This window comes from Urocitellus parryii, chromosome 4 (assembly GCF_045843805.1).
Source record: "Urocitellus parryii isolate mUroPar1 chromosome 4, mUroPar1.hap1, whole genome shotgun sequence".
Classification (NCBI taxonomy): domain Eukaryota; kingdom Metazoa; phylum Chordata; class Mammalia; order Rodentia; family Sciuridae; genus Urocitellus; species Urocitellus parryii.
This window is the reverse complement of record NC_135534.1, coordinates 63940253-63962905: the sequence shown is the minus strand read 5'-3', so window position 1 is coordinate 63962905 and position 22653 is coordinate 63940253. Positions and strand designations below refer to the sequence as shown.

The 22653-nt window shown below is 38.2% G+C and overlaps 1 protein-coding gene across 1 annotated transcript in view; it reads left to right on the top strand.

Annotated features, from left to right (window-relative positions):
• The first annotated feature begins 305 nt into the window (after positions 1-305).
• Positions 306-22653, top strand: part of Fchsd2 (FCH and double SH3 domains 2) — a 251959-nt gene continuing 229611 nt past the window's right edge. The window contains exons 1-2 of the mRNA XM_077796870.1: positions 306-741; positions 2491-2588. Coding sequence (XP_077652996.1) covers positions 721-741; positions 2491-2588 — 119 coding nt within the window. The 5' untranslated portion in view covers positions 306-720. The remainder of the gene's footprint in view (positions 742-2490; positions 2589-22653) is intronic.

Here is a 22653-nt window from a genome sequence, read left to right as displayed (position 1 = left end):
CCGTCCCCCTTCAGGATACGGAGCCCCGCGCCGCGGCCTCGCGCCCCCGCTGCAGCCTGGCGGGGCCAGCTAACCTGATGGTGCTGGACTAAGCGGTTCCCTCCTCCGCCGGAGCGGGGCGCTGCGCCGCGCGGTGGGGCCGGAAATTCCCGCGGCCTGAGTGGTGGAGCGCTAGCAGGGAGCGCGGCGCCGCCTTCCTCCTCACGGGGCCGGGCGGGGGCGTTGGGCACCGCGAGGGCCGGGTTGCCGGAGTGGGTGGGGTTGGGGGCCGCCGCGTCCGCCTGGAGCACGGGAGCAGGCGGCAGGCGGGGAGAGCGGGCGACGCGGCAGCACCCTACCAGCGGCTGGACTAGTCGGGAGACCCTAGCGCCCCTGCTCCTGGCCTCCGCCCCCTCGTGGTCTCCGCCTCCTTGCCTCACACACCCCCCGGGCCGCCCGGGCCGCAGGCCTTCCCGGCGCTCCTCCTCCCTCTCTTCATACTCGCTCTGGCCGGGGTCCTCTTGCTGCCTGCTGGCCTTGCTGCTTCTGGGGCGAGTCCTCCTCCTTGGGCTCTCCTTTCTCTCTCTCTCTCTCTCTCTCTCTCTCTCCACACACACACACACACACACACACACACACACTCGTGCCCTTGGTCTCTGGGCCACCCCTTCCTCTCCAGCCCTACTCCTCTCGTTCTTGCTAACGCCGCCGTCGGGGGAGGATTGATGTCCGTTCAGCATCATGCAGCCACCGCCGAGAAAGGTAAGGGCGCAGCCGTGGAGCTTTAGGGTTCCGGAGGGTATGCGTACTAGGAATGCGGCTGGGGCGACCGCTGCGCCCCCTCCCCCTCCCCGCAAGGGGCCGTGACCGCTTTCGCCTCTGGCTTGTCACGGAGTTGCCGCTGGTTCCAGGCGGGTGTTTGTGGGAGGGCGTGTGAGGTGCCTTTCCTATGGAGGGACTGCCGGGGTTCGTCTCCTTCACTGCACTGAAGATGCCCCCAGACATTTTACAGGAGTTTCGGGTGTGCATTTGTATGTGTGCGCCTGCATGGCAGTGCTGCCCGCTGCAAAGTGCATTCTCGGGGCTGCATTGAGTGGAGGCGGGGGAGCCCCTGCAGATTTGCAGAGCCTTGTGCGTGTGTGATTGTTTAGTCTGCACCAGGTTTGAGCCCTCCAGTCGCTTGTCGCCACCCCCGCCCGTTTGCAGATTTGCGGGGGATTTGTTTCAAGCCTAGTCCTAAGGTTTGGCCTGGTTTTCCCACGGGGCTGCCGAAAAGAAGTTGGAATAGTCATAGCCCTCCCATTCTAGGGAAAAGCAAATTAAGAATTGATGGATCCTGTTTTTCTACCCCCACCCTTTCCACGAGGTTCTTTCCCCGCCCCCAGCCAGGGGGTAAGGAGGCGGTGGCATTGCCCCCAGGAAGGCAAGAACCGAACCCTTCGACAGTGCACTGTGCGTGGCGTGTGCACTTAGATCTGGCCTTGGATAGTCAGGGTGGGAGTGACGAGTGTTCTTGGCTTGTCAGCAGCTTCCCGCTGCGCCCTTCTCTGGCTTTTCCAGTGGCCGAGGCTGTGTCCTTGTCTTTTAAATTCTGCACATGGGTACTGAATGTCTTCTGTGGACACTGGGTGGAGGAGGCCATTCTATCCTCCTCTCGTGGGCAAACATTTGCTGAATGCCTAACTCATCCGTGTCTTCTTTCTCTTTCTTAATCCGGGATCAGTTAAGTGAGACCTTTTCTTTTGCACATGTACTCCCACTCCTCTGGGTAGCCTCGCTCCAGCGGCCAGGATTCCCCGATTGTAACCTCGAACCCTGAGGTCCGGCCTGGCAGGCTTGGAGGCTCTGGCCCGCTGGCATTTGCGGTTCTCGCTGTTTAAAGTGGAGCCTTCACCCGGCCTGGCTTGCTGTGTTAGTTTAAAAGCACTGCATATGTTGGAAGGTCACTTTTGCTTTCTCCTTTGTGAGATTGTGATTTGACACGCTGTCAGCGAGTGGAGGGCATCATCCCGAGACAGTGTGCTTTCTTGCAGCCATTATGGAATAATTTATGTAGTTTGATTCATGCATATTATTTCATGATTGTATAAATTTCGGTCATTAGGTATTAGGTACTCTTATGCTCTCCTCTCCCATCTACACTCTGCTCACTTCTCCTGGTGGTTAATGTCTGAATCTTTTTTGGAAGAAATAGAAGACTGGCTCTTTTAAAACTGTTAGAGGACCTAGGTATGTACTGAGCTTGTGCATGAAATAGAATGGCAGTTTATTTTTCATCTTTTTATAATTTTTATACCAGTGTATTTTCATTCAGCCTGTTACAGGTCATTTGACTACCTTTTTATTAAATAAATGTGTTTAATAATGAAACTATATGGCAAGTAGTGGGTTTATGTTCTTTAGGGAGAGAAAAGTAAGAGGTGTATATATCCTGACAAATTTTAGAGTTTTTCCTAATTTTTTTTTGTTCAAGTTGTAGTATGGCCTTAATAAATATATGGTGTATTTTAGGTGAAAGTAACACAAGAACTGAAAAACATTCAAGTTGAGCAGATGACAAAACTTCAAGCCAAACATCAAGCAGAATGTGATTTGCTTGAAGATATGAGGTAAGGTTGTAGTAAATAGTTTGAGAACTTTAAAAAATATATTTTTAGTTGTAGATGGGCTTAATACCTTTATTTTATATGGTGCTGAGGATCGAACCCTGTGCCTCACACGAGCTAGGCAAGTGCTCTACAACTGGGCTACAACCCCAGCTCCTAGTTTTGAGAACTTCCATATCTCTTTTTCAAAGAACCTTTGAGTTGCCAACCCTGTTTGGATCTACTGATGGAATTTCCTTTTGGATTTCCTGTTTTAAGGCTGTTAGAACTTTGACTCAGCTGGAAATTATAACTGGAACTAACACAATACAAACTTTTTCCCTGTAGTGTAGGAACCTATAATGTACACATACTATTATGAAAAAAACAAGGGCCTTAAAAGTCTGTCAGTCAAATTATAATTATTGAAGTAAAAATTCTTACTTATGTCTTTCCACTGAATTGTAACAATTATTCACTGTATAATTTTACACAGATTTTTAAATCAACTCCTATGGTTAATGGTTAATATCTGGGGTGAACCACTCAACCCCAGGTGATTAGATGCTAGCACTGTTTGTTAAACATGACACATATAACTGTCTTTGAATGTTAAAATTAGTGAGAACTATGTTTTCATTTTATTTTATAATTAAAGTTACTTATACTTATAATCAAGATAACTTTTAATTTAATAAATAAGACAGCTTAACTAACATTGTGAAAATTAGTATCTTTCCATACAGAGTGAAGCATGACTTTTTGAAAGAAACGCACTAACCCTCTCCTTTTTTTAACAATCCTGTAGTAAAAACTGACAGTTTGACAGATACTTTTGTAAGGGATAGAAGATGATTTGCATATTGAAATGGTGGTTGCAGTTCTTATTTCACTTTAGTAATATAATTATCAAATTGCAGTTGCATCTATAAGCCTCATCAATTGCCTAACTTTATGTTGGTTTCATAAAAAAATACTAACTAGATAATATTATGATAAAGTATATTTGTTTTGAATTGCTAATAGCCCAAAGATTTTTAGTTTAAGGTGTTTCATTTTTTCCTTTTCCATACTTATGTACTGTTTATGAACATTTCAGCTATATACCTGTTCTTTTAGGGTTTCTGACTAAGGCATATAAATCTATTATCTCTCTTGGATTCACCAATATTGTTGTTTTTCCAACTGAAAAGTACTGTATTTTGTGGTACTGAGGATTGAACCCGGGGCGTTCTACCACTGAGGTATAGTCCTAGAGCTGTTTTTTTTTTTTTTTTTTTTTTTTTTTTTGAGACAGTTATTTCTGAATTGCCCAGGCTGGCCTCAAACTTGTGATTTTCTTGCCTCAGCCTCCCAGCTAGTTGGGATTACAGGTATGTGCTACCACACCTGCTCACAAGGAAATTTTTAAATTTAAAAATTCCTGTGTAAGATATCTGAAGCTAGCTGGGTGCAGTGGCCCATGCCTATAATCCTAGTGGCTCAGGAGGCTGAGGCAGGAGGGTTAAGATCGTGAGTTCATAGTCAGCCTCAGCAACAGTGAGGCCCTATCTCTAAATAAAATACATAAAAGGGCTGGGGATGTGCCAAAAAATGGTTGAGTGCCCCTCAGTTCAATCCCCAGTAAACCCCCCCCCGCCAAAAAAAAAAAAAAGATACCTAAAGTTTTATCATGGTCTTAAACATTTGTTAAGATACTTTAATTGAAATCTCTAGATGAAGGAAATAATCAATTTTCAGAAGCATTTCAGGTAGGCAACTTTAGTGTATAAGTGAAGATCCTGTGTTGGGTGTGGGTGGTCATGGCCATTAAGTCCTGTTGATTTTCTCTTCTAAAAACTTCCTAATTACTCTTTTCTCCTATTGCCTGTACCTTGATGCAGGAGCTTATAGTCAAGAATATGGACATGGCAGACAGCTCTGGGTTTGTTTCTAGGCCCTGTCACCTACTAAGGTGTTCTGACTTCTAAAATGTCTTCATTTTTCTACCCTTAAGTTGCCCCATTTGTAGAATGGGGCAGTTGTGGCCTTTATTCAGAAGGGTGGTACAGATCAAATGACTGCATGTAGATGTGGTATATGTTAAGCTAAGTTGAGGTAGATTTTCACTCTTGCTGCTGCTGTTTAGTTGTTTGTATTATTGCTTATCCATGATATTTTGGCCACATTATTGCAATAATATTCTAATTACCAGCAGTGTCCTTATATCTTCCATCCCCCAACCTCTCCTTTTTAATGTCTTTCATATTGTCATCAGTTAGCCATCAGTTATTTTATTATATATTAGCTCTCTGTGTACTTCTGGATAAAGGCCCATCACCTTGTCATAACATACATGATGCTCAGCAACCTAGCTGCAAGGTTTCCTTACTAAGTTACGTGGGCATGTTTCATGCCCATGCAGCCTTCTTTTTTATTCCTCCTACTTTGGCTCTTTAAGACATCTACTAATCAAGTTGTGTGTTGTACGTGTACGTCTTTGTTTGCTGTTCCCTCTGCCTGTTAATACCCTTCCTCCCACTTTTTCACATGGCAAATGCTATTACTACCTCTGTAAATTGTTCTCTGTGGTCTCAAAGGAGTTTGATTTTTCACATGTTTCTGGCTTCTCCCACCTTGTGAATTCTTTGAAGTTAGAGGTTAAATCTTACTCTTTTTTTTTTTGGTACTGGGGATTGAAGGCAGATGTGCTTTCTCACTGAGCTATGTCCCCAGCCCTTTTTATTTTTTATACTGAGGCAGGGTTTCATTAAGTTGCTTAGGGCCTTGCTAAGTTGCTGAGAATAGTCTTGAACTTGTGATCATCCTGCCTCAGCTTCCCAAGTCATTGGGATTACAGGTTTGCCCCACTGCACTTGGCTTATTTTTAGTCTTTGTACCTTTAGTTTGGAATGGCATAATTGTCAAGTGAATATAACTGTATTTAAAGGTACTTTATTCAGCCTTGAATGGTGACACATACCTGTAACCCCAGTGAATTGGAAAGCTGTGGCAGGAGCATCACAAGTTTGAGGCCAGCCTCAGCAACTTAGCCTAGACTTTGTCTCAAAATAAAAAGGATTGGGGTATAGCTAAGTGGTAAAGTGCCCCTGTTTTCAGTCCTCAATACAGGAGAAACCATATTTGCTCTTAGGTGGGATATTTTATAAGCCATTTGTGGAGGACTGTAGTAGGGTATTGTTGAGTTTGTGTTACACTTTAATTCATGAGGGCATGGTAAATATACTATACTATTTGATATAGAATGTATCTGTATTTATAAGTAAAATAAAAATTTAAGAGATTGGTGGTACTCTAAGGGACTAGCAGAATTTTTTAAAAGGAGTCAAATATGTTTTTCTGTTCAGCTCACTCCATTTTTTTTTTTTTTTTTTTTTTTTGGTAGTAGTGGGGATTGAACCCAGTGGGGCACTATTTTTGAGCTATATGCCCAGCCCTTTTTATTTTATTTTGAGACAGGGTCTTGCTAAATTGCCAAGGCTGGGCTTGAGCTTGTGATCCTCCTGCCTCAGCCTCCAGAATTGCTGGGATTACAGGTGTGCAATAATGTGCCTGACACTCCCATATAGGGGTGTGTGTGGGGGGGGGTGGGGTGGGGGGGAGAGGGTACTGGGGATCAACACCAGGGCCTTGTGCACACCAGGCAAGCACTCTACCACTGAGCTACATCCTAGCTCTTTCATGTAGTTTTTTTTGGATATTAGGATATAACCCAGAGGCAATTTTACCACTGAATTATATCCCTAGTCTTTTTATTTTGAGACAGAGTCTTTTGCTAAGTTGCTGAGGCTGGCCTTGAATTTGTGATCCTCTTGTCTGGAATTGTAGGTACGTGCCACCATGCCTGGCTTCCCATAATGTTTTGAATGGAATACTGTGTTAACCAACTAAAGCATGAGTATAGATCTCTCTCTTCCTTTTTGTCCCATTGATTTAAGAACTTTAATTCTTAGGGTCTGCTATGTTATAGTATGCTTTATAGTTTGACACATTGTGAAATAAAGGTGGCCATGCCATGTGTTATCAAATGTAGCTACATAATTCAGCTTTGTAGAAACAAGCCCCTTTGTTAAAAAAAAAAAAGCCCCCCCATCCCCCCCCATTACACAGAGCAAATGAAAATGCTGAAATTTTTCTATGGTTTCATGTGATGGGAAAGGCTCTATATTTCCTTTTAAAATTAAAAAAAAATGTTTATTTTTTAGTTATACACAATACCTTTACTTTGTTTATTTATTTTTATGTGGTGCTGAGGAGCGAACCCAGGGCCTCATGCGTGCTAGGGGAGCACTTTACCACTTAGCCACAACCCCAGCCCTATATTTCCTTTTGTGGAAATACTATACCTTATTGACTGTTATAGCTGTGTCTATGAATATCCTTAAATATACAATTTGTAGAAATGTTTCAACTCCACAATAAGGAACTAAGAAATGATTATTTTTTGCTGCCAACAAACTATAAACGATGAAATATACTTCAAATAAGCAAGACAGTTGTTTGTCTTGTAAAAATTTTCATTAGGTAGGCATTTACTCATTTTGTTATATGGACAACTAGGATTTTAAATCATTAATGGAATACTTTATGTATACATGCTATATTGGTTATATATACATAATTTTGGCTTGCATTTGTAAGAAAAGTTTTTGAAATTGATGTCCAAAAGAGCAGCAATGTTAATCTCAAACATACCCAAGTAATCATCTACTTATTTTTCCCATTTTATTTTATTTTTTGGTGCTGGGGATTGAACCCAGGGCTTTGCATGGTCTGTTCTACTGGGCTACACCCTCACATTTAAAATATTTTGCAATGGAAACTAGATTAATAAACTGATTCTAGATTGATGCAATATAAGCAAGCAGCTGTTTGTGGATAGAGAAATGATAAAGGCCAAAGATGTCTTATGCAGAAATACACTGTACAGAGTGCTTTAGTTTTAACATATCTACCTTCATTCAAGCCCCAAGTTCCATTCAGAGCATTTGAAGATAGTGAAATGTCAGCTAAGGATGTTTGTTTACTTTTTCCTTTTTTTGATATTAAGGATTGAATGCAGGGGTGCTTTACCACTGAGCCACATTCCCAGCGTTTTTAATTTATTTTTTAAATTTTGAGACAGGTTCTCACTAAGTTTCTTAGGATTTTGTTAAATTGCTGAGGCTCACTTTGAACTTGCAGTCCTCTTGCTTTAGCCTCCAGAATTGCTGGCATTATAGGCATGTGCCACCTTACCTAGCTAGAAAAAAGGTTTTATGACTTTTTAAAAAAAGTTTAATAAACAAACACATAACATATTAAGCGGTAAATAGGAGAGTTTTCTGCTGGATATGGTGAGTTTTCACCCCCACCTTTTTTCTTTCTGGAATTTTGAGGGGAGGAGACCAATTATGACACTGTTTCCCCTCATCCCCACCCCTTTGCTGTCTTTACCTTCTTCAGTTCATTTCTTCCAGGGATGCATTTGGAAGCTGGTGCGCTGGGAGGGAAGTATGAGAGAAAAAGATAATTTATTTGTTGTTAATCAGGGACATTCCATGCTTTTGGGGAGATTTTATATTGATGCACATTTTATACTGATGTTCGCTATCAGCAGTAGAGAAACACATTTTACTTTCTTTTTAGTTTATCATTACTTATTTTTTTCTCTTTTTGTTCTCTAAGGCCTCTTACCAAGTAAGTTTCTAAATTTAGACCCTATGTGATTTCCTTTTTAATATGGTTTATCCTTTTGATGTGCTAAGTAAAAAAGATTCTTTACTGGGACTCAGAATACAAAGAACTACCATCTTAACAAACACTTTTAGGAGGTCATTATATACTGTGTAAAAGTTATGAAATTATCATATTTATTTTATAGATTTAGGTGGAAACTGAGGCATAGTGAGATGAAATATGGTGAGGATTCTCAGCTATTTTCTCTAATTTACATAATAGTGTACTCTATCTCATATCTGTTTCCCCAGCTTTTAACCAAGGAACTCATTATGAGTCCTATCTTTTGAAATATTTTGCTTGTGAAAATGTTCATTATTAACTAAAAATTTATTTTCTTTCCTTCTTTTTTTCCTTCCTTCCTTCCTTCTAGGGATTGAACCCAGAGGCGCTTAATCACTGAGCCACATCCCCAGCCTTTTTTTATATTTTATTTAGAGGGTCTCACTAAGTTGTTTAGGGCCTTCATAAATTGTTGAGACAGACTTTGAACTTGTGATCCTCCTGTCTCGGCCTCCTGAGTCACTGGGATTAAAAGCATATGCTACCATGCCCGCCTAATAGTGTTTTTTTATATATATATATTTTTCATACATTGAGCTATCAGTGAACTTTTGCTTTTTTTTTTTTTTTTTTTTTTAATGGTACTAGGATAGAACCCAGGGCCTCACCCATGCCTAGCAAATGTTCTGTCCCTGAGCTATATTCCTGTAGAGGTGATTCTTAAGTGCACTAGATTTTGAGAACACTTGAAGTAGTGGAAAGAATGTGGACCAGAGATTGAATCTCAGCTTTGCTACTTACTAGCTTCGATAAGTTACTAAGCTTTTCTGAGCCTCATATTTCATAGATACAAGAAAATTTTAATGTTTACATTTTTGTTTTTCTGTGGAAGTTAAATGAGATTTGTGAAATGCCAAGTTTGGTAGGTATTCAGCATTGCTGGCTACTATTGTTATTGGATTGAAGTCTGGGAAGAATGTTGTCTTAGTCAAGGTAACAAAGGAAGTGGTGTTTCATCAGTTGTTAAAAAAAAAAAAAAACATGCATGTAAGGGCTGGGGTTGTGGCTCAGTGGTAGAGTGCTTGCCTAGCACGTGCAAGGCACTGGGTTCGATCCTCAGCACCACAAATAAATAAATAAATAATAAAGGTAGGGGCTGGGGTTGTGGCTCAGCGGTAGAGTGCTCGCCTGGTACGTGCGAGCGCTGGAGTGCTGGGTTCGATCCTCAGGACTACATAAAAATAAATAAATAAAGATATTGTGCCCAACTACAACTAAAAAAAAAATAAAGGCCATCAACAACTACAAACTATTATCAAAACAAACAAAACGTGCGTGGGCCTGGGGTTGTGGCTCAGTGGTAGAGCACTTGCCTAGCACATGTGAGGCGCTGGGTTTGATTCTCAGCACCACATATAAAATAAAATAAATAAAAGTTTATTAACAACAACAACCCAAAACAAAACAAAACAAAAAAATGTGTGTGGCACCATGGCACATTTCTGTAATCCTAGTGACTTAAGAGACTGAAGTAGGAGGTTTGCAAGTTCAAAGCTAGCCTCTGCAATTTTGAGACTCTGGCCTCAAAAGAAGGGCTGGGAATGTAGCTCAGTGGTACAATCCCTAAAACCAGAAAAAGAAAAACAAGTAAAAAAGATTAAAGAAGCAGTATCAGTAGCACATTATTTGACATTCTTACATTGCTTAAATCGAGATGCATCTGTATTTGCTTTTGGCGCTCTCGGTGCACTGAACTTGCGGAAAAGGTATCAGCTGTTTTGGAAGAAAATCCCACAGACAATGGTTGTAATACAAACATTGGATCACGTGGGCATTTGATGGCACAGAGGATGGTATTGTGTGAAAAAACTTTGATATAGATGACTGATTCAAAAAAGTGATTCAGAAGAGTTTGCCTCTGAATATGACTAATGCACCAATTAATTCTCTTTATCCTTTTATTGTGCACAATAGAAATATGTGCTAAAAATCTGATAAAATAAGTTTAAAAGTGTTCTTTTAGTAACAATGAATAAAAATTTTAAGTGATAAGGTGTTATATCAATTTAGTAGGCAGTATTTTTTCTTAGTGGGACATAAAGTAATTGTTTTGCAATTAGTGGTGTTTGTTTGCTTGTTTGCTTGCTTATTTATTTATATATTGTGCTAGTGATTAAACCAACAGTCTTGTCCATGCTAGGCAAATGCTTTATTGCTAGGCCATATCCCTAGACCACCAGTGATGTTTTAGATGTAATGAAAACTGGGAATAGCATATCAGCTCCTGGACAGTCCTTTTTCATTGATTGATCAATCATTATTGCTTCATGTTCTTTCATATTATAACCCCCAAATGATATAAATCTTTGAGAGGGAGAATTTTTAAAAATTTAGGGCAGCAAATAAAAGATCAAGTAGGATGATACTTAACACTTCTTTGAGTGGAAAAATAGATTAAAGTGAGTTTAAAATTAATGAAAAATTATGTGTTTGGGCTGGAGTTGTGGCTCAGTGGTAGAGTGCTTGCCTAGTATGTGTGAGGCACTGGGTTTAATTCTCAGTACCACATATAAATAAATGAATAAAATAAAGGTCCATCAACAACTAGAAGTGTGTGTGTGTGTGTGTGTGTGTGTGTGTATAAAATAAAAAATTGCCAGGGCTGGGGTTGTAGCTCAGTGGCAGAGCACTTGCCTAGCATATGTGAGGCCCTGGGTTTGGTCCTCAGCACCACATAAAAAAAATAAATAATGTTGGGAAAAGTATAAGCGGCAGCCGCACCCCACAGAAAAACCCCAACATGGCGCCTAACGACCTCTTCTTCCTACCTTCCCCTTTTCTGTAGTGGCGGGAAAGTTCCCGCCCGTGTGAACTCTCCCGCTGGCAATTTAAAATCTCGCTGGCCGGGAACCTTAGCCCCAATAAGAACTAATTCCTGGGCTCTGGAGCTGATATCTGGAAGAACTTGCCAATAAACGGGTGGCCTGCCATTTATCTAAGCCCTACCATCTCCCCTTAGTTCTATATAAGCACACAGCCTTTTGCAATAAAATTGGAATTCTCCTGGCGAAGTGTCTTTGCGTGGGGAATTCTTTCAAATAAAGGCCTGCTGTCCATCTACAACTATATTAATTTTTTTTTTCTGGGCATGGTGGTGCATGCCGATAATCCCAGAGGCTTGGGAGGCTGAGGCAGGAGATAGCAAGTTCAAAGCCAGCCTCAGCAAAGGTGACGTGCTAGGCAACTCATTGAGACCTTGTCTCTAAATAAAATACAAAATAGGGCTGGGAATGTGGCTCAGTGGTCGAGTGACCCTTAGTGCAATCCCTGGTACCAAAAAAAAAAAAAAAAGTTATGTGGAATTTCAATTGAATGAATTTAAAATTTAAATACATACTTCCATATTATGGTCAGTTATAGAGGAGGGAGATTAAGAAGGAAATGCAAACTAGGCAGAGGAGGAAATATAGTTTGGGAGGGTCTATTTAATAAAACTTTTTGTCTCTGATCACTGCTTACTTGACTTGAGGAATTCAAGTTCTTTTTTTTTTTTTTTTTTTTTGGGTGGGGGGTACCAGGGATTGAATTCAGGGGCACTTGGCCACATTCCCAGCCCTCTTTGGTATTTTATTTAGAGACAGTGTCTCACTGAGTTGCTTAGTGCCTTGCTTTTGCTGGAATTACCAGCACGTGCCACCATACCCGGCTGAGCTTGAGGTTTTAATAATACTTCTTCCTGTTGCTAATTTAATGGCTTATTAGCTTATTATCCATCACTCATAGATCCTTATCTGCTGCTAAAATTTAAAGATTTGGTTCTTTAAATTTTATTTTATTTTTTTAAAGAGAGAGAGAGAGAATTTTTATTTATTTTTTTAGTTTTTGGTGGACACAACATCTTTGTGGTGCTGAGGATCGAACCCGGGCCGCATGCATGCCAGGCGAGCGTGCTGCCGCTTGAGCCACCTCCCCAGCCCTCTTTTAATTTTAAATGGAATAGTCATTGCAGCCCACTCCAGGTGAAATTATTTTGTGATTTACAGACTAGAGTGGGAGATACTCATCTGAGCCAAATGGACTTAAACTAAGGGTCAATGAAGTTACTCACCACTAGAGTTAAGAATAGATATGTTGAGGCCTGGTGTGGTGGTGCACACCTGTAACCTTAGCCTCTTGGGAGGCTCAGGCAGGAGATCACAAATTCGAGACCAGGCTGGTCAACTTAGATCCTATCTCAAAAATAAAATAAAAAGGCCTGGGCATGTAGCTCAGTGGTAGGATGCTTGTGTAGCGCGTGTGAGAGGCCCTGGGTTCAATCCCCAGTACTGCAAAAAAAAAAAAATAAATAAATAAAGGAAAAATAGATGTGTTGAATAAATTTTGTGTGCACTCTTCCCTGACCTGATATTTAGCCACACACAGTTACATAAATACAATAGATAGTAAAGGTGATCTGTGTGGTAGGGTGCAGTGAACAAATACTGCTTAGAGGAATACCACTGCAGTATATGAACACTAGTAGTTTGTCTTTTATTAATGAAGTCACTTAAACTTCTCAGAACCTGGTGTTTTTCTTCTGTAAATTGAAAAACTATTATGGTGTTATTTTTATAATTAAAGTAATTCATATATAATATCTCTTGCACAGTATGCGGAATGTAATTGATGCTCTATAAATTCATGTGGATTGTAATTTTGTTAAGTAATTGAGAGAATCACTTCAGAAATTATGGTTTGTGACTTATTCCCTAAAGAATTAACCTGTGGTTGAGAAATATAATGGACCTCACAGATAAACTGAAGCATCTCTTTCACCAAGGTCAGTAGTTCTGTGTACTTTCCATCCTTCTGAGTGTTGGTAATGATTCTCCTCATCATTGCTGGGTGGTTTCTGCAGCTCCATTTATCATATTTTCATGAAATAGGACTGAAGGTATATATAGCTCAGTGATAGAGCGCTTGCCCAGCATTGCTTAAAGCTCAGGGTACATACAGTCCCCAGTACTGCAAAACCAACCAACCAAACAGCAACACCACCAAAACATGAAACAGTTTGTGGTGGAAGGACAGTTTCTCCTTATCTGATTTCTCTCTCCCTCACTCCCTTATTTCCTTCCATTAGGGAAGTCAGTTTTTACCAGAAATTATCCCAACAGACTTTCTCTTGCTATCTTATTGCTGAGTTTGCCTCTTATCCCATGCATGCCTGATGCATAAGCAGGGGTTTGTAAGTTTGGGTTGAGCTGCAAAGAAGGATGAGAATGTGATTATCTTTTTGGGGTGGATCTTTGCCAAGAAATAAGGTAATGATGGCAGTAATAGGGCTTTTGCTACATAACTGCTTTGCTGAGTTTGCCACAAGGCCTATTTCTAATTTACTCCTATTGGTTTCCATAAAAATCTTAAAAAATGTGTTAGGGTTAGAATATGAGGGATGTTGCTAAAATTCCAGTTGTCCCAAGAGATTGTGAATAAGGAACACAATTTCTCAACTACTTTTGAATATAGTACCTTAGGTCAGGAGTAGGATTTTTGTTTTACCATAGGTAGTGGGCCAGTAGGCCAGTGGCCTGTTAGGATTCTTCTCTTAGGAATTTAGGACTGGTTAAAAATCTTGCACTTCTGGTCATCTGATAATTTGGAGAAGTGATTGTCAAAGGTCCCTGCAGGCAGTTGTATTTTATTGTATTTTATTTTATTTATCCTTTTACTTCTCAGGCAAGAGCATTAGTAAAGTGGCTGAACTAAAAGGAGGGAGGGACAAATATCAGCTAAGCTTGTCCCTGTATGAATAGTTTGTCCTACTAATTGAGGAGTGGCAGTTTGGTGTTGGGAGTAAAAAGTGTGAGGCCTTTTACGTGAGGAAGCATGCTGTGGCAAGTTGGTATTTTTCTTTGTATGCCCTTGGAATGTTCATTTGAATCCCACAGACAACATTCTGTGTGTGGTATCAGTATTCAGAAGGACCTGATGCATAAGCAGGGGTTTGTAAATTTGGGTTGAGCTGTTGCTTTTCAGTGACTGATTTGGGAACTAGGCACAGAAGTTTTTAACCCTGTCGTTTGTTCCACTGCTGCCATATGTTCATCAGGATTAGTTTATAGACTCTAAGCTGATATTTTTGTTTATTTCATTTTTATGATGTCTTTGAGTATTACTTGGGCATGCTTTACCATTTGATTCCTTTTTGGTATTCATGGTGAATGTCTTGTCATCCAGATGTTTTCTGTTTTGTGAATTTTGAAATAATTGTAATTCAAAAGAAAATGTTATTTTTGGTATGATGAAAAGTGTTAGCACATCTGTGGTCCCACAGGAAACAATTGGAGTATATATGTCCTCTGGGTTATGTTTTAGTGGCATTTATTTTTCCTCTCATGAGGGTAGGGGCTAGAGACTTTCTATGTATGCCCTTTTTTGTATGTTTTGAATTTTGAATTATGTGAATATTGCTTACTCTCCAAATTAAAATTAAGTGATTCAATAACATTAGTCAATGTTTTATTGCATGTTTATTAAATATAAGATACCATAAAAGTTTAACTTCAGTTGATGCTTAAATACCATTTTGGCTCTTAGTTAGTTTTCAGTGAAGTTATTTCCATTATTAGTAGACTTTCATTTTATGGTACTGGGAATTGAACCCAGAGGCACTTTACCACTGAGCTATATCTTCAGCCCTTTTTAATTTTTATTTTGAGTCAGGGTCTTCCTGAATTGCTTAGGGTCTCACTAAATTCCTGAGACTGGCCTCAAAATTGCAATCCTTCTGCCTCAGCCTCCTAAATTGCTGGGATTACAGGTGTATGCTATCATGCCCAGCTACTTTAAAATTTATTTCTAATAAGACTTTAAAATTTATTTCTAATATGTGCAAATAATAAGAATACTCGATTTACAAACTGCCCTTTATAAAAATGATTGTTTTCCAGGAAGTTACAACCAGAGTTGGGGAAATAGGCTTTATGTACTACTATGTTCCTTTCTTTCTGTATTGTGGAATTCTTTTGTCCCCAAATAAGCAAACATATTAGGAGGTTAGATACCTGTATAATCTCAGATTTTATGAATGTGTATGTGCAGTGCTGGATATTGAATTTAGGGCGTTATGCATGCCAGGCAAGCATTCTATCACTGAGCTATCCTCTCAGCCCAGCCTTAAATTTAGCTATATTTATCCTAAGATTTTATGTCATTGTCATCATTTAAAGCATTGTTTCTGTGGCAAAATGCATTTTACATTTTTAGCCAACTTTCTTCATGGGGTATTTAACATTTGATTTGTTATTAAGAGGTAGTTTATAGATTGAATTGTTGAATATTATTAGTATTCCATTTTATTTTTTCTTATGCATTTTTAGGTATACTGCCTTTTTCTTTTTTCTTTTTTTTTTTTGGTGGTGCTGGGAAATTGAAAGTCTTGCAAGTGCTCTACTATTGAGCTATATCTTTGTGTGTGTGTGTGTGTGTGTGTGTGTGTGTGTGTATGTGTTGGGAGGGAGGGGAGTACTGGGGATTGAATCCAGGGATGCTACATTAAGCTACATCTACAACCCTTTTTAATTTTGAGATAGGGTCTGGCTAAGTTGTGGAATCTGGCCTCAAACTTGAGATCCTCTTGCCTCAGGCTCTGGAGTAGATGGAATTATAGGTATTCACCCCTATGCCTGGCTTTCTTACTTTAAAAACATTTTTTTAGGGGCTGGGGTTGTGGCTCAGCAGTAGAGCTCTTGCCTAGCATGTGCGAGGCGCTGGGTTCGATCCTCAGCACCACATAAAAATAAATAAAATAAAGATACTTAAATTTTTTTTTTAGTTATTGATGAACCATATTTCATTAATTTGTTTATATATGGTACTGAGAATGGAACCCAGTACCTCACACATGTGAGGCAAGTGCTTTACCACTGAGCCATAACCCCAGCCCTGGCTTCATTACTTTTTATTGTCCAGTGTTGTAGCATAGTGGTTGATGTCCTTATTCACATTTTTGTATATTTATATAACCATCTTTTTAGGATATGTTTCTAGAAGGATAATTGATGGCTAAACATTATATACTATTTAAGTGGCTGTTTATTATATACTGTTCAAGTGGCTGGATATTGAATTTAGGGCCTTATGCATGCCAGGTAAGCATTCTGTCACTAACTATACTCTCGGCTCCTCTACCACTGTCTGTACAGGTAGGTACTTTGTTTCCAGGCTTGGCAATAGCATGTTGTACAGGTTCAGTAATCCTTATCTGCAATGCTTGGAACCACAGGCATTTGTATTTTTTTCAGATTTTGGAATATTTGCATATACACACACATACACATGCACATGCACACATACACTAAGATATTGTGAGGATTAGAGCCAAGTCTAAGCACACAATTCAATCATGTTTCATACAAACCTTACATGCATAGCCTGAAGGTAATTTTATATAGTCCTTTTAGTGTACTTGAGTTTTGATTGTGACTCATCACATGTGGTCATAGGTGGAGTTTTTCACTTGAGGCATCATATTTGCGCTCAAAAAGTTTTGAGTCTTGGAGTATTTTTTTTTGACTTCTGATTAGACATACTCGACCTATATTATCATTATTCTAATATTGGTTATTATAATATTATAGGTAAAATTTTATTACCTGAATCTTGTTTTTTTTACTAGCAAGGTTGAATTTTTTTGCATGTTTGTCAGTTTTACATATTTTGTAGTCATCTTTCCTTGCCTAGTTGATTTGAATATTAGTTTTCTTAAATTTTGAGATTGTAGCTTTTATTTCAGAGTGCTTTTTCTCAGTTTTTTAACTTTGCTTTTTTCAAAAATTCCAAAACTTAGGAAACAACAGTGTGAGTATAGGTTGCTACTTATTTGTAAATATAAAAAACATAATGATGTTGAGTATTGAAAATAAACAATAAAATGTTCTATATAATAACTCAGACATGAAATTATATTATATTATTATTAAAGTATAATCATTAATAAGAAAAAATACTTAAAGATAAATGGAATAATCTAGAAACTCAATAAGCTCAAGGATTTATTCACCCAGTAACATGTTTGAAATACAAAAGGTACAAATTTCAAAATTGTAGGGAGAAATTGACAAATTTGTAATTATAGTGAGAGATTTTAACATGCCTCTTTGTGGTTATTTTATTTTTTTAGATACTGCTTCTCTGTGTTGCCTAGGTTGACATTGAACTTAGGCTCAGGTGGTCCTCCTGCCTTAGCCTCCTCCATATCTGGGACTATGGTACATATTACGATGCCTGTCTTTTACATACCTATTTCTGATATTGACACATCAAATAAAAATTAAATACTATTTACTATATATTATTTAATTTTTATTTGATGTGTCAATATCAGAAATAGGTATGTACTAATAAGCTTAATTGTTATATACATACAGAATTCTGTATTTGATATAGAGAAAATGAATTCTCAGATAGGAAAATTGATCATAAAATTCCATAAAAGGAAGTCTCAACATTTTATTGAAATGGTACCATACTTTTGGGGTAGTATGTGGTTAAGGGAGGGCTCACAAGCCAGATTATGGTTGATTCCTACCTGTATAACTTTAAATAAGTTGTTTAACTTCTTTGCTTTAGATTTTCTCATCTGTCAAATAGAGATGATAACAGGGCTCTTTTAGAGTTGTTAAGAGGAGCAGAATTCAGAACAATGCCTTGCTTGTAAGGGCTCTGGAAATGTTTATCATCATTATTAAAATATTCTCTAATTGCAATGGAATGAAAATAGAAATCAATAATAAAGATGTAAATATCCTTTTTATCTCCTCAAAGGAGATAAAAATACATACTATACATTCTTCTTAACAATTTGGGATGAATTAAGGATATATGCAACAATGTGAATGAAACTTAGAAACACACTGAGTAAAAGAAAATAGGTAGCAATGAGTGCTTACTATTTGATTTCATGTATATTACATCCTAGACTAGGCAAAACTAATTTATGGTGGAAAAGAAAGCAGTACTGTGGTTTCCCCTAGAGGTTAAGGGCAGGAATTGATTAAGAAGCAGCATGAGGGAACTTTTTGGGAAGTCGTCCTTCTATGTCTTTATAAGTGTTTGGGTTATACAGGTCTGCACATTTGTCAAAACTCAGATAATGTGTACATAAAGTGTTTGAATTTAGCTGTATGTAGTTTTACATAAAAAGACTAAGAAAATATTGGACTTTAGTTAACACTGTGCATGCTGAAATATTTAGGGGGAAATGTACCAATATCTACAGTTTGCTTGGCACCAAATATAAGATGGATTAATGGTGGATGTCTAGAGAGATGGATAAAAAGATAGATATGTGATAAAGCAAGTATAATCAAATTTATGGCAGAATCTAGGTGGTGGCTATATGGGTGTAATTGTAAAATTTTTTGTTACATGTTTGAAAAATTTCATAATCAACTGTTCAAACTTCCATCCTGTTCCTGCTTGTGTTTAGAAACTAAAACCAAACAAAACTACTTCTAAATGAGTTAAAATAGAAATCATAATTGAAATGCTCTAAATACCACACAATAAGAGTAAATGCTCTGAATAACAAAACTTGTAGGGTAAAAAAATTATATATATAACTTAATAGGGTATAGGGCTGGGGATATAGCTCAGTGGTAGAGCATCTGCTTAGCATGCACAGGGTTCTGGGATTGATTCCTAGTGTATGTATATACATGGTTACACATGCATACATGCACAAAAGTGTAAAGTATGATTCAAGGAAATTTACAGTTTTTAATAAATTTGTTTTAAAATAGGAGACATTGAAAATTAGTAGGCTTAGTGTTCATTTCAACAAACTAGAAAGATAGCAGAATATGCCTAAAAATAATACAAAGGGGTTATAATAAAAAATCAAAGGCTATTATGTAGTGTTTATAGTATCAAAAACTTGCTTCAATCATTACACTCATGGTAATGTTTTAGAAGGTCTTTCTTTAGCCTGGGAAAAGGTGCATGCCTATAATCCCAACTACTCTGAAGATTGAGGCAGGAGGATCAAAGTTCAAGGCCAGCCTGGGCAATTTAGTGAGACTGTCTCAAAATAAAAAGATCTGGGATTATGTATCCCAAAGGCAGTCATCAGTGTAGACCCCCCCACCCCCCCAAAAAAGCCAAAAAACTCGACAATGACCTTTCATTAAAATCATGAATAAGTCAAATGTGCCTCTTGTGATGGTAACTTTTATTATGTGTTGATTTGGCTAGGCTGTAGTATTCAGTTACTTAATCACATGTTTATCTTTGAAGGTATTTTGTGGATGTGCTCAACATCTAGTCAGTTAACTTCAAGGAAATTTACCCTCAATTAATGTTGTTGTGCCTCATTTGAAAGGCTTCAGGAGCAAAACTGAAGTTTCCTGAAGAAGATGAAATTTCACCTCAAAATGGTAGTGTTAACTCCTACCTGAATTTCCACCTTGCTGGTATGCCCTACAAAATTCAGACTTGTCAGCACCAAAATTGCATGACCTGTATCTTAAGAGAAATCCTATATGTGCCTGTGTCTGTTTACTTACCTGTCTTTTTCTCTCCTATTATTTCTGTTACTCTGAAGAATTTTTTTTTTTTTTTTGATACTGGGGATTGAACTCAGGGGCACTCACCCACTGAGCCACATCCTCAACCCCATTTTGTATTTTATTTAGAGACAGGGTCTTACTGAGTTGCTTAGCACCTCACTGTTGCTGAGGCTGTTTTTGAACTCACATTCCTCCAACCACAGCCTCCTAAACTGCTGGGATTACAGGTGTGCGTCACCACACCCAACACTCTGAAGAATCTTGACTGATATATCCCCAATGCCAGAAGATGAAAAAGACACAAGAAAAAAATTCTCATCATTTAAAAACAGTAAGATTGTCTAGGTAGGTTCATCTAAGAGCAGACATAAAATGTGAGACCAGCTGGGTGCAGTGAAGCATGTCTATAATCCCAGCAACTCAGTAAATTGGGGCAAGAGGATCACAAGTTTGAGGCCATCTTTAGCAATTTAGTGAGACCCTGTCTCAAATACTGGGGGTGTAGCTCAGTGGAAGAGTGTCCCTGGAGTCAATCTTTAGTACCAAAACAAAACATCAAGCAACAACAAAAAGTGAGACTAATAAGAGTTTGGTGAAGTTGTTATAATAAAACCAATACTGTGTGTATATTCTAGTAATTACCATTATAAAAGTAATAAGAAAATGTCCCCATGCATTTACACTCAATAATAAGGACACCCGAGATCAAAACATAAGTGCTGTGTCAAAACTTTATGGAGAAAATTAAAAAGTACTTTTTGAAGATCATAAAAGAGGATCTGAATTAATGTAGAAATGTATTCCGAGTTCATGGATGAAAAGACTTTGTATTAAAGTATCAATTCTCTAGCCTATTAATTCAGTGTGATTCCAATCCAAATTTTTCTCATCAAATTTATCAAACTGATTCTAAATTTCACTTGTAAAAGTCAGATCTAAGAACAGGATAGTTCTGAAGTAGCAGCTGATGTTTGGGAGAATTGCTTTATCAAATAACCTGGAGTGCTTCACTGGCAGAGAGATTATTACTGTTTTTACATGACAAACTATATGGGTCAGGCCTCTTCCAAATAAATGTATCTGTTTAAGTTTTGTCAAACTATGCTATGTTATGTAATTTTGAATTTTGCCATCGAGTACTCTAATTTTCTTGCTTTAAATTAGTAATGTTTGTGTGTGTGTGTGTGTGTGTGTGTGTGTGTGTGTGTGTGTTTCCTGTTAAAGTGAAGCAGAGTAAAGTGATAAACCATGTGTGCTGTTTACAGGTTCAGTTCCAGTTTACAGGTGTAAAGTATACATAGTGTTTCTCACTAATACCAAGCATCAGGCCAAGTGAGCTGGACTGGAATTACACTGTTAGCCACTAGCACCTATCTTATAGCCTGCATTTAAGATGAATTTTGTGCACGGTGGGGAAATGTGACTATCAGGTCCTTGGGAGTTGTTTAAAGTAACACAAGACATTTCTTTGTATTTTTTTGTTAGCATCTATATCAGTGGTATTTACTAGGATCTTAGTATTTACTAGGATCTTAGTAAATACCACTGTGTTTCAGACATTGCAAAAATAGAGGATATACGACTATTTTTAAAAAATTTTAAAGCCTAGTCCCCAGTATGATGGCACACACCTATAATCTCAGTGACTCAAGAGACTGAGGCAGGAGAATTGGAAATTCTTGGATGCCTGGCAAAAAAAATGAAAAAAGGCTGGGATATAACTCAGTGGTAGAATGCCCTTGGATTCAATCCTTAGTATCACCAAAAAAAAAAAAAAAAAAAAAATTACCATAAACCTTCTATGGAGGAATATTTGCTTGGTTCTTAGTACTGTTGGAGTCCTACAGTCTGTTAGGACTGTTAGCTTATTATAATTAGACTTAATGAATATCTAAAGTAAATCTGCATAAATATAAAATGATGTGAAGAATATTGATGTTAATAAGCTCCTTTTTTGGCATTTCTTAAGTTTTTTGGGAAAAAATACATATTTTAACTTGGTAGGAATGGGATATATACGTATGAGTACACACATTTTTAAAAAAAATATTTATTTTTTAGCTGTAGTTGGGCACAGTACCTTTTATTTTATTTATTCAATTTTTATGTAGTGCGGTGGATCAAACCCATGGTCTTGCATGTGCTAGGTGAGTGCTCTACTGCTGAGCCATAACCTCAGCCTAAGCTTTTTATTTTTGGTACTGGGAGTTGAACACAGGAGCACTTAGCACTGATCCACATCCCCAACCCTTTTTATTTTTTATTTTGAGACAGGATTTTGCTAAGTTGCTCAGACTGGCCTTGCACTTGCAAATCCTACTTCCTCAGCCTCTTGGGACCTGGGATTACAGGTATATACCACCAGCTGGCACTTATATTTTATGTAAAGGTTTTATGTATACATGCATTTCAGTTTAATTGAACTTCTATGTGCCTGATGAGGCTTAATACTTGGGGCTAAAAAGCGTTAAGAGATAGAGATGCAAATGTTTTCAGTGTAATATAGTTATTAAAACAGATGCATCCTTTGGGAATGCAGAAGATTAATATTTGGTCCAGAACAAGGATTTAGGTTATGATTTCTATAAAAGATGATACCTAAATTAAGCTTAATCAAATCTTATAAAAATAGAAGCAGTTTAAAATTTCAGAAATGATAAACTGAATATTTTTTATTTAAGTGCTTTGCAGGTTCAGAAGTAGTAGTACTTAGAAGTAAAGGATATTACTTATTTGGTATTTACCATTTTATTATAATTCTTTTTTCTTTCTTTTTTTTTTTTTTTTAAAGACAGAGTCTCACTTTGTTCCATAGGATA